This window comes from Cucumis sativus, chromosome 6 (genome assembly GCF_000004075.3).
Source record: "Cucumis sativus cultivar 9930 chromosome 6, Cucumber_9930_V3, whole genome shotgun sequence".
NCBI lineage: Eukaryota > Viridiplantae > Streptophyta > Magnoliopsida > Cucurbitales > Cucurbitaceae > Cucumis > Cucumis sativus.
Genome location: NC_026660.2, coordinates 1427224 through 1440155, shown reverse-complemented (window position 1 = coordinate 1440155; position 12932 = coordinate 1427224). Strand labels below are relative to the sequence as shown.

Genomic DNA, 12932 nt, shown 5'->3' with positions numbered 1-12932 from the left:
TGTCATTTTTATGAATTTAAACTCCTTTCACAAATGCAACCAAAATTTTACATTTACTCATGGATGAGGTGAAGAAAAATACTTTTAGATTTTTTTGGATTGCACTCATCTCTTCTACAGTTCATGTTACACCCAATTACAACTTGCCACAAGGCAACGTTTTTTGTTTCTAAAAAATTAATGAAAATGATCTTCTTTTAGATGTGTTCTAGGTTGCACATATAATCATTGCTGAATGACGAATATTATGAGCATATATACGCAAATACAATATTTGCGTTGATATAAGGTCTCTGGTGTAAAACAAAAAAAAAAAAAAAAAGGTCATAGAAATTTATGTCCAATGCATGTATCAATTGCTATGGATGATTTTAGACCAAATGGCAAAATTGATATCTAGTGAAAACAAAAACAACAAATATAAAAGGATAACATAGTTCAAGCCAGAAGTGTCAACTTAAGATCAAAATGAGACTAGTAAAAGGGGTTAGTTGGTCCAAGCCATTGTGACCAAGGCCGAATTTTCATAAAATGCCTAATGGAGTATGCTTCATGCATACCTTGACCAAAGAGATTGTCTTAAACTCAAAATATAACCCAAAGAAGTGTTCAACTCAACCTTGACCAAGGTGATCCTAACCAAATACAAAATAGGTCACACCCCTCGCATGCCCTAACCTAGTAAATCAAATATAAATTCAAAACCTAGATGCACTTTATGACTTAAGTATTGACGTCTGTGTGTCAAGCACAACACTGGTGTGCATACATTTTCATCTTGTTAGACACGTTCTTCATCAAACTACAAATTTATTGATGCTATCACGTAAAGATCATATGTGTTTTTTCCTATCTAGATACCAAGTGATATTAGAGTCATGTCTATGACAAAGTTATATTATAGAAAAATGTTGAACAAAGAAATAGTGAACCTTAGAAGATGTGGTTATGGTGGAGATCTGTAATTGAGTGGATAAAAGCCAATCGACGTTATTCTTATGTACATATATATAAGAAGTTGTCAATTCTCTAAACATCAAAGAAGAAGAGATGGCCACATAAAGGGGAGTTGGATTGTACTAAAAAGAAAATGTTAGGATGGTGGGGAGGAAGAAATGGAAGAGAGAGACTTGGTAAGTGAATGAAGGTGAAGTAAAAAGGCTAAAGCTAGGTATGTCTATCGCTAGCCCTTTTCACTACGGATTTAGATTAACAATCAACCACACATTTTGAATACAAAATTTAATTCTCGATCTAAACATAGTTCAATAAAATAAAACATTTAGTTGTCATTTTAAAGTCTATGCTACTTTGTTATTGTTAAACTAAGAAATTCATAAATCTACCGAAACTATATGTATGGAAAAATGTGTGACCGCTTTTTTCTTTTGTTAAATTGAATTGCATTTTTTTTCTTTCTCTGAAAAGAAATTTGATCTAAAAGATGTATGTTGCAAAAAAAATCACAAAATATTTAATTGAATTGAGTTTAAATCAAATTAATTTGTTACAATTTTTTTCATTCAAAAGTATTTTTGATTGGTTACATATAATGAAAATAAAGTATTTGATATATGTGTATATATATATATGAACTAACTACAAATATAGCATCACATCATAATCTATTTACAATGGACCATGTCATGCTACTATATGTGTCGATTTGTATCACATTAGACACATATAGTAATCTTTCTTAGCCTTCTTGATCTATCACAAATAAATTATGATATTTTGTTATATTTGTAAATATTTTAAAAGGTATATGATTTGTGTATTTCTGTTTATTACAAAATAATTGGATTTTTTTCTTTTATAAATTTTAAAATCACATATTTGTTAATAAGTAAGAAAAATATGTAATAATATTCGAGTTGGAGATTCGAATTTGATTGATATTGTTAACCTAACGTTTGTTTTAATAACGTTTGTTTTAATAAGACTTTTTTTTTTAACAGCTATTCAATTTTCAAAACTACACTTATTTTCTCACAATATTAATGAATTAGGTATTTGAATTTTTAATTAAATTAAAAAGCAAAATCATGATTTAAATTTTATATTTTGGTTTTTTTTCTTAAATGACTTGAATTTTAAAAATATTCTTAAAAAATAGATGGAGAAAAAAGCAATGAAAATTTTAAAACTAAATAGTTATAAAGTGGGGTTTTAACATCTAAAGTAACGACGTCAAAAACTTCTCTCAACAAATCTAATAGGTTTAAAAGTTTTTTAACCAAACTTTTAACTTTTAATTTTTGTATGTAATAAATGTTAGTTATTAATTGACTTATACAATTTAGTACTTATGTATGTAGCATGCATGGCCAATTATATATTAAGAATTAAACTATGGCATGGGCTTAATTATGTGAGAGTTTAATAGAGAATTTTATTAAACTCAATTAGTGAATATATATAGTTAATCATTTGCATTGAGACATAAGGAAATAAAAAAATTTCAACATAATACTCATTTCAACTCAAAAAAACCAAAATAACAAAAACCCTTCGAGCGAACTTGTCGCTAATACTTTCCTTTATGTTTGGACTAAAAACATCAAAATCTCCCCACTCGAACATACTAATTTGTAATGAAGTTGTAATGCTTTTGAGAAGACATTGACAACAATATTAGAAATGTGACGGATATATTTTGTCCATTCCTGAAACATAGGATTAGATGGAGATATTTGTTTGATAATATATCAAAGTTAAGCAATTGTAGGTAATAAAACTACTACAACAAAAATTAGTTTCCAACTAACTTAGTTAAATTTTTTTTAACATAATGTTTATATAAGAAAGTTAAAAATTCATTTTACATATAAATTAATATTTTTAATTAATTATTATAAAATTTCTAGAGTATAAATACCCAATAGATGAACAAATTTTAGAGAGAAAACACTTCTTAAATTAAAGAATTGACTGTGTAAAATAAAACAAACCACTTGAGAGTAAAATTTGTAATAATTAATTTGATGTGGATGAAAATTAATTAAAATTTGGTTTTGATTTATCCAACATAGATTGATTTGATGAAGAGAAAGGTATTCATATGCTCGCACTCTCCAAATGAACTTGGACTCGAGAGATAAGCACATCTAACTATGAGGTTTAACGATATTCTTACACACATGTCAGGCGGCTCCCCTCCCTTCTTGCTCTTTTTGACACATTCAGTGGATGCCCTCGTAATTTTGTGTACTGTTTCGTTGGACTTCAAAGACCTATAAAACGGACCCCTCCTCATCTCATCTCTACACAACAAATAATTTCCACTTTCTCTCTTACAAATATTTCTCTTCCACTCTTATGTACCCCTCTCCTTGTTTCATGAAAATTATTTATTTTTAAAATTAAGTAATATTATATTTATTTCAGGAAGTGTACGGTTTTGTTGGAGTGATCTTTCTCTGGTGTAGATTCCATCGTATAATTTTGTTTTACTATTTTATCTTAATTAAGGAATTGTCAACGGTTGTTTTCATTTATTGATGATAGGAGATTCTCGCAACAACATGTTCTTTTAGAATATTACTAAAATTGTAAAATTAATTTTTGACACGAACACCTAATTTGCCACTTGGAAGGCAACATGTTATGTATCCTTATTACTAACATCATGGTTACTCAATGAAAGGGAAGCTATCAAGCTATCCATTTTGGAAGGTTTCATATGCCCATAACAATTGAAAGGTATCTCTTATTTCATATAAGATTCATTCCCTTCCGACATATGTTATAAAATAGACAAAAGAATATTGGAATCTATGCCCACTCCCATGATTCAATATTCCATGCCCAACAAATGGAATAGTAGACCTATTTCTAAAAGTTAATTCAATATATTCTTTTTAACATAATATATTCTAAGTTTATGCGAATAATAATTATCCAAATTTAAGTTTCTTAATTCCTATTACTAGAATTAAGGTCGAATCAAAAGTTTATCCATTACGATTTTCCATATCTAATAGGTCTAAGCACAAAAAGAGTAGAAGACGAAGACTCTAAGAATATCATCGTTCAGTTTCAAGAAGTTACTCAACCTTCAAAAAAATGTAATAAAATCTTGTTAGATATTGAATCATATACGACCAATGTTGACATTCCTTTCATTGCCATAGACAAAATCCATGTCAGAACTCCATATATAGCAGTAAAAATAAGATGTGTCATTCACTAAAGGTACCCAAGTCATATTACACAACTTCAACATCAATCATATGTCGATAAACTTTATTAAATTACAAGTCATATGTGAGTACACCCTGAATTGAACTTATTTTCGTGCAGTCAACTCCAATCACAAATAACCAAATTAAATAATATCGCATAATTGGTCCAATATAAGCTTATTGAGAAGTAGGTTGTATAATAATATAAATGTTATAGGAGACAAAGTAAAATGTAATTAAAGAGTGTGATTTTACTAAATAAGCTAGTAGTTAGTATAAAGTAGCATAACGTAATCTCATTAACATAAACCAGGTCAACCGGAGTTGGCTTGACCATTCTCCATTTGTTGATCTTTTGGACTCACATACACTCCCCTGCATCGCTCTACATAAAACAAACCCATACTCTCTAATCAAAACACGCCACGTCGCCCTTCCGAAACTGACCCAAATTACTAAAATGCCCAAAGTGATATTCGTCGTGCATTTTGATTGGCCACGTGTAAATCAACAAAACGGATGAGGACGTAGACAATTGCTTGTCCCCATATGCTTCTCCCTATAAATTCCCCTCTCCAAGCTCGTGAAATCTCAACCTGTGTTTCTCTCTGCTTTCATTTCTTCCCCTTCTTCTTCGTAGTTCATCGGAAAGAAAAAAAAAAAAAAATCCTTGAGGAGTCCGAGGCTTAGGCTAAGGCAAAAACTTCTGCAAGAACTGGCTAACTCTCAGGGAATTCTGGAGGAAGAAGATTCCAGTAATCAAAGGGTGGTCCTCGCCCTGTATGAAGCCTTAAGCTCCCGTAACGTGAACACCGTTCACCAAATCCTCGCTCCTGATCTAGAGTGGTGGTTTCATGGTCCGCCGTCTCACCAATTTCTGATGCGCCTTCTTACTGGAGCTTCATCCAACGGTCAATCTTTTCAATTCGTTCCTCAATCAATCACATCCTTCGGCTCTACCGTCCTCGTGGAAGGTTGCGATCCGAGCCGTTCAATCTCCTGGATCCACGCCTGGACTGTGACGGATGGGATAATTACACAGCTTCGTGAATATTTCAATACCTCTCTTACTGTGACTCGTGTTGGAGATCCGAGTGAATATCCGTCTACATCGTCCTCCTCCGCGTCGTCGGAGATATCATCTGCTGCGTCGTTGCATCATTGCCCTTCTGTTTGGGAGAGCAGCGTTTCAAATCAGGTAGGAAAATCGGTGCCTGGACTGGTGTTGGCCATTTAATTAAATCTCTCGCATTGGGTAGGGCCGCCAATTGTATTGTAAAATTAAAATAAATTGAGAGATGTGAGAAACTTGGGATTGTGCGTGTAATTTCTTTGTTTGGTTTCCGCCTTTTTGTATTTTATTTCATTTGAAGGGTTTTGTTTGTGTCATAGTGTGTGTGTGTGTGTAGGGGTAAGCACCATGGAGATGAGTCTGTATTGGTGGAATCCCGATGTATTTGTAATGTTTATAATAAGGATATGTTCCAATGTTTGTGTTAAAAATGGCATTTATTTCCTTAATTTTGATTCTTTTTTCTTTTCTGTGATGTGGATGACGGTAAGTATGGTCTCGTATTTTTCTTTTTACCTCACCCATTTCTTAATAAAAATGCGATATATGTGAAGTTAAATCATGAATAGTAATATTTTCCTATAAAAAAAAAAAAGAAGAAGAAGAAGAAAGGAATCTCTGTGGGTAGGGTCTAGCAAGCCATGGATTAGGTTAAATTGTGCTGAGTTCGAGGGGATGAACGAGTGGGTTGATGGATATTATTGCTAGGAGTTGCATCTAATTAATTAAAATAATTGAGAACCTAAAGCCCATTTAAAATTGTAGAAGAGATTAAAAATAAAAAAGAGAAACATTGGAACATCATTGTATAAACTCTGCAAAATGTTGGGGCCTAGTGGGGGAAAAACGAAACGTGAAGAAAATATATAAAAGAAAAAAGGGAGACGTAGATGTCCAACTTTTGGATAAGTTCGAAAACACCTCTGTTTATTTTTTTATTATTATTTAGGTCTAAATCCAATTTCTGCTTTAAGAGTCACTTAATTAGATGTTAACACAATATGTTCCTTCTATTATTTGATTTATTTATTGAATATAAAATTAAAGGTCCAAACTAAAATTTAAACCTATTATTTATTTATTTATTACTTTCAAGTTTCAATTTCAAAATGGGCCTTAATTTTTGTAATATTCATATTTTAATATGTTTATTTGAAATTTGATGCATTCTTTATTGTTAAATAATTATTTAAAATATATAAAAAATAACGTAGTGAAATTGGTAAATAAAATCAGAAAGGTGTGTTTTGAAAATATAGAATTGGTATAACTTTTCTAGTATTAATATTTAATTTATTTTACCAATTATCATTTGTAATTAATTGCGTTCGCAATTTGCGATAATTGATAATATTTAATATGTGAAAGTAAAAAAAGAAAAACAAAGGGGCAGAAAATTGTTATATTTGAAAAGGGAGAGAAAATGTTTTGTGAGAGATTATAATTTGTTGGCACGTGTATGATTAGATGTGACTTGTGATCCAGAAGGTTCTGCTGTCTTTTAAACCACATGTGGGTTTTGCAAGTGACAAATCACTTTGTATAATCTCAGAAATCGGACGGTCCAGATCCTCCATTTCTGTGGAGCACTCAACTCTAAGAATGATTCAATTTAGTTCTTTAATCACTTCAGTCCTCGCTTCATTTATATATTTATTTTATTAATATCTAATTATTAAATAATTTATTTTTATCTTTTTCAAAGTTGGAAAAATCAAATTCCATTTTTTCAACTTTAAAATCAAATTAATTAATTTGGGATATTTGCGGCTTTTATTCAAATTTTATGCATAAAGGATCTCTTCCTCCACCAAATCATTGAAAATAATAAATTAAAAACTTTTACAGCTTTGGTTTAATAAATTTTAAAAATTAAGTTCTTATTATTTCTGCAAAAATAAAAAGAAAAGAGAAAAACAGTCGCATCTCTTAAATGTCACATAAAGTATGTATACACATACCTGACATACAAGATAGTATAAAGTGTGTCATATTTACGAAATCAAAAAATTGTTTGACATACTTTAAATATGTCCACTTTAATTTGTTAATATATACCTATTTTTTATTTGATTTAATCTGATACAATGTGATTTTGTTGTATATTTAATTTGATGTGTGCTGTGATTTTGTTGTATATTTTTAATATTTGTATCGATATTTTCATATTTATTTTTGATTGGTAAGAACATTTGTGTAATTTTTGGATTAACAGAGAATTTTGGTCCATAATATTTATTAAACCTTTTTTAGTAATTTAAAAATATTTAAAAATAAAAGTTTAATGATTTTCATCCCAAATTAAGTAAATAGTATTTTTAAACTCTTTTCAAAAGTTTAATTTAGAAGATATTATGGAAACTTTTAAAAGTTATAAAATATATTTTTTATCCAAAACTATAAAGTTTATGAACATTGTTTTAATTTAATCTTTTATTGTGTGATATTGTGCGTAAACATAGTTTTAAGAAAGATATAAGTTAAGACTAGGAACTAAAAGTATATGTACCTAATCTCAACTACTAAAAAAGAGGAAGACAACAAAACGTATTTTAATTTTCATAATGATCCAAAAAGACATAAGCTCCTTCTGATTTGAAGGGACACTCATCAACTGCATTATGATACTCAATGTCCTAAAATTGCTTTTGTGGATGAATGACACCTTTCCAATTCAAATATGTATTATACGCAAACACATACACACATACACATATATAGATATTTTAAATAAATATTGCTGCTGCACTTTTAATAGATTTCTGTCACAAGAATAAATGATATTTTTATTGCATCATAAAAGTCTATGACACATGATAAATATTGTAAATGATATGTAAGATGTGAAATATTAAATTTATTAATTTAAATAATATGTAAAAGTTTGTATTATTGTTATAGTTTGAACAATTTATGGACCCGTTGGCTACTTGGAGTTAATGGGTTTCATGTTGGAAGTTGGAAGATGTATAAATAATATACAATACATACGTCAAAGCTCATGCTGATTCAAACACCACTTATATGTTATATCTATATTGTATTTTTATATATATGAATATAGTGTTACACCACTTTGTCAAAATGAAATTTAGCTAAAAGCCAAAGTAATTAAGGCTGAACTACTGGCCGTGGTCACCATTAACAATTTAACACCTTTAAGAAAATGAGAATATTCAAAGTATAAATTATATATATTATATTATAAGTACAAAATTAGCATAATATTTGATGCTTAATTGGTGATTATAGTATATATTAATGGAATGTGGATGAGGATTTTACAATCTTTTGCACGCTAATCAATCACCTACGTTATTAATTCATTACGTCTTTCTATTATATTAATTTACTCATTTACTCTTCAATATGTTTGTACTAATACCATTATATATATGTTCAACATTTGATACATCTTCAAATTTAATTACAATGATGTGTCAAATACATTTAGGACACGTTAAATATATAATTCAATGTTTGAATGTCTTTTTTTTATTTTATAATTTTAAAAGCGCCCATGACTTTTTTAATTACTTGCCCAATCAAAAAATTAAGAACTTATTTTGTATTACTTGTTAAAGTTAAAATCCCTATTAAACACATTTTTTTTTTAAGTTCACCGTCCTATTAAAACTCTCTAAATTCCATTAACATATATTTAATGTAGACATATGAGTGAAAAGAAACAAATACAAATGTGTGATTTTTTTTTAATATTGAATGTAAAATTAGGTAGATAAAGAATTTATTCAATTAGGAGGATTTGAACTATGAGTCTTTTGATTGTTAGTATATAATTGTAGGATAGACTTTCTTCTTTTTAGTAAGACGTTTTTTAATAAAGGTAAAAACACTTGACCCTTTAAGTGATATCAATAGTGAATTTGTTTAAAGATGAGAAGAACATTGACTTACAAAAGACAATATCTTCACGATAGTGTGATGCTTGCTATATGCACTAATATGATGCCTAAGTTAGATGAGAGTGAGAGCTAGAGAGAGATTGTGAGTTCTTGCTATACCTCTATGGAGTTATAACTTTGTATTTATAAAAATAAAATTGACCTAAAGTCTTTTCAAGGGTTTTTGAGTCACCTTAAAATAATTAGGTAACCAATCGAACCAAAAGGCGTGCCAAGTTTTGTTTTTAGTTAGAGTCGGCCTCGACCAAGTATCTCTATTGAATTATATATCTTGGGCTTAAAGTATTGCTTTAGTTCATGGCAAACATAAAACATTTTCTATTGAGCATTTGACAAGGGCCACCCTCGGTTTTGATGGTTGGCTTCACATTTTAGTTGTCATTGTCAGCTCGTAGAATACTGTATTCTTAAAACAAATTTTCGCATAAGATAGTTAATAAAAAAGTTTTAGCATTGATATTCCTGAATGTATGCAATACATATTTCCACCATTCTCTACTTGAAAGGAAAACAACGATCTCATTCAAAGTTTTGGTATAATTAAGATTGATTTTTGTGAAGAAAATCATATATGTTATTGTGTACATTATTTATTGAAAAAAGGTGTGGTGGTTATTTTGCATCATCATCACGTTTTAATAAGAAACCAATCAATTTGTTTAAAAAGCAACTCCACCCATTGTACAAAATGATAGTGAAATAATTAATGATGAACCTCTTTTAATCATCCTCCATCACAGAATGATAGAATTGTGTGTTATTCGGAATCACTTTTGGGTTTTACTTTAGATAGTAATCCTTGTTTATCCCAAAATGCATTTGAATAGATTGGATTTTGTTTCTAATTTAAACTATAAGCTAATAGGATAGAGATTAATATATATATATAATTGTATAACTTTTATCAATATATTCATTTCACCACACACTGAGACTGAGAGTGATAGAGTCCACATAGGTAGGGGTTAGTGGGACATTTGTCCCCTTCAACTTATTGATTTCTCAAATTTAATTTACTTATCAAAAACAGTGATGGGGCAATTTGTTGTGGTCGTGCCTTCAATTATTTCCTCTTCATTTCAAATAAGAAAAATCAATCAACACTCATTTATTTCCTTCATAGATTTTTTTTTCTCACATCTAAATTTTTTGTCTCCAGTCTTAATCTAAATTTTCTATTTCAAAACGTATATTTCTTTTATAATAAACATGTATATCTATTAGAGTGTCTTATTCTTTTATAAACAGTTATGAAAGAAGAAAATTATAATAATCCTAGTGTTACGCAATAACATGTGTTTGGAGAATGCTTGTTGTTGATATTGTTATGATAATATGTGTTTGAGAGAAAATTGTGAATGGTAGTGTTATGGTAGTATGTGTTTGGGGGAAATTATTATAATAGGTAGTGTTATGATAATATTTGTTTGAAGAATGATTACGTGGAAATGATTATTTACTATTATTATTTTTTTAAATTCGTATTCTAAATCTAATACACAAATATTCTCGTATATTTAATTTATCAAATTGTCATATTTTTTAAAAAACAAGTTTCATTAGTTTTCGATGTTCATTTTCAACGTTTTTTATGCAAGAGTTTTTGTGTCAATAAATTATTATTGTTTTTTTAAAATTCGTATTCTAACTCCAATACACAAATTATATATATATATATATATATCCTATTTTTTGTAAAATAATTTCAATTAATTTTCTCAAAGACGACGTTCATTTTCAACTTTTTTTAACGTTTGGTGAATAAAATATATTTTTGTTTTTTAATTAATATTCTAAATGCAATATACAAATTGCGTGTATTTAAGAATTGATATAAACCAATGATTGACACCATAATTTCAATCAAACGAAATAATATACGAAGAACAAAATAATTTCTAGGAAGATAATTATAAACTGAAATCAATTACATGGAACACAAAAGCAAAAATTATTATTATTATTCAAATTTCACATTCTAACTCTAATACATAAATTTAGTATATTTAATTTATCAAAAAATTATAGTAGTTCGTAAAAAAATTTTCATCAATTTTCAACATTTTTTAGGTAATGGTTACGTGCAATTAAGTTATTAATTTTTTAATTTTTATATTCTAAATTCAATACACAAATTTTATATATTTAATTTATCAAATAGTCTTAACTTTCGTAATGTAGAAGTAAAAAGAAAATGTGGGTCAAGCGGTGTAATCATAATAAATTACCTAATTCAAGAGGAAAAAAAGAAATTAAAATTTTTAATTAATGTAATGGTAACAAATTCATAACAAAAAAACAAGGTAACAAGCAATGTTATTTAAATAAAAAGATTAAAATTAACAAAAATAAGAAGAATAGAAATTATAAACGAAAAAAAATGGATTAAATAGTATTTAAACTTAAAATGATTAATTATAAATAAGAAGTGGTGAAGTAAGGAATAAGGAAGGATGGATGGAATTGAGAAAATGTTATGATAATCCTTCTCCCAAACAAGGAAAGGGTTATATAATCTTCTCCCTCAATATTGACACATTACTAATGGCGTCGGGTCACAATATCATGTAATTCGCATCGAGAGAAAGAAATTATATTATTTAATTGTTTTCTTTCCTTCGACTTTATACCTTAACACATCATAAATATAAGTCATAGTGTCGACGTTTCCTACATGGCGTCGGGAAAGGTGAAACAATTAAATAATATATTTCTTTTTTCGAATGTCCAATTAAACAATTAAACAATTAATAATGTATTGTTTAAATAATAACAATTAAACAATTAAAGGTGATGTATTTATTTTGTTTATATTTTAATTAATTTCAAAGTTAAAATAGCACTATAATTTTTTTTCACTATAAGGACGCATCATACGGTTCACATATAAGTTTCAAATTCTTCTTAATTCTTCTATTTTGAAAATGTATCACTTACCCTTTTTGTGTAATTTTCATACTTGAAAATTTATCATTCACCCTTTTTATGTAATTTTCATATTTGGATTTATTTAGTTTCTATGATATGCATTTTTAACCGTTATTTTACTTCTTTTTATTTTATATATTACATTATGTCGTTAAATGAGAAATTTTAGATCAATCATAAAAGTTAACTATTTTCATCAAATTAAATATTATTTATTTGGAATAAAGTCCAATTAAGTTTAATTGAATCGAAATATATGTCAAATCCATAGAGTTGAGTCCAAGAGACCGAGTACATGAGCCAACCAAACCCAAACTGATAAAATCTATCATATAACACTGTAGATAAAGGATTCATCTACCATTGTGAAGGTTGAGAAAATAAAATTTTAAGTAATTTATATATATATATATATGCAAATTTATTGTTGTGGTCATTGGTTCATTATTCCTCTTAATTTAAAATAACAAAAATCAATCAACATCATTTATTTCCATCAGATTTATTATTTCAAAATCTATATTTTCAGTCACAATTATTTACATTTTATGTTACAATTATTTACCTTCAAAATTCTAACAAAATTTGAGTGCAATCATATTTTTAATAAAATCAATATTGTAAGTTTAAACTTTTAAAAGAGCAATGATTAAGATACACCCGTAAGTTAAATTGAATTCAATTTATCTACTTACTAAAAGGTCTAAAGAATAACTTCTAAATTGCAACATGACAGATTATCATTAACTTTACATTGGGCAACCGAAGGTTGCTAGTTTTAAAATCTACCCAATATGTGAGATTGAGAAATTCAAATAA

The 12932-nt window shown here is 28.1% G+C and overlaps 1 protein-coding gene across 1 annotated transcript; it reads left to right on the top strand.

The window, feature by feature from the left end:
* Positions 1-4733: 4733 nt before the first annotated feature.
* On the top strand, positions 4734-5708 carry LOC101219949 (wound-induced protein 1). The gene has a single exon (XM_004138357.2). The coding sequence runs from the start codon at positions 5068-5070 to the stop codon at positions 5422-5424; it is 357 nt and encodes a 118-aa protein (XP_004138405.1). The 5' UTR covers positions 4734-5067; the 3' UTR covers positions 5425-5708.
* Positions 5709-12932: the final 7224 nt, after the last annotated feature.

What these genes read in the sequence shown, in the direction of transcription:
- LOC101219949 (XM_004138357.2), top strand. Translation starts at nt 5,068, where the DNA reads ATGCGCCTTCTTACTGGAGCTTCATCCAACGGTCAATCTTTTCAATTC.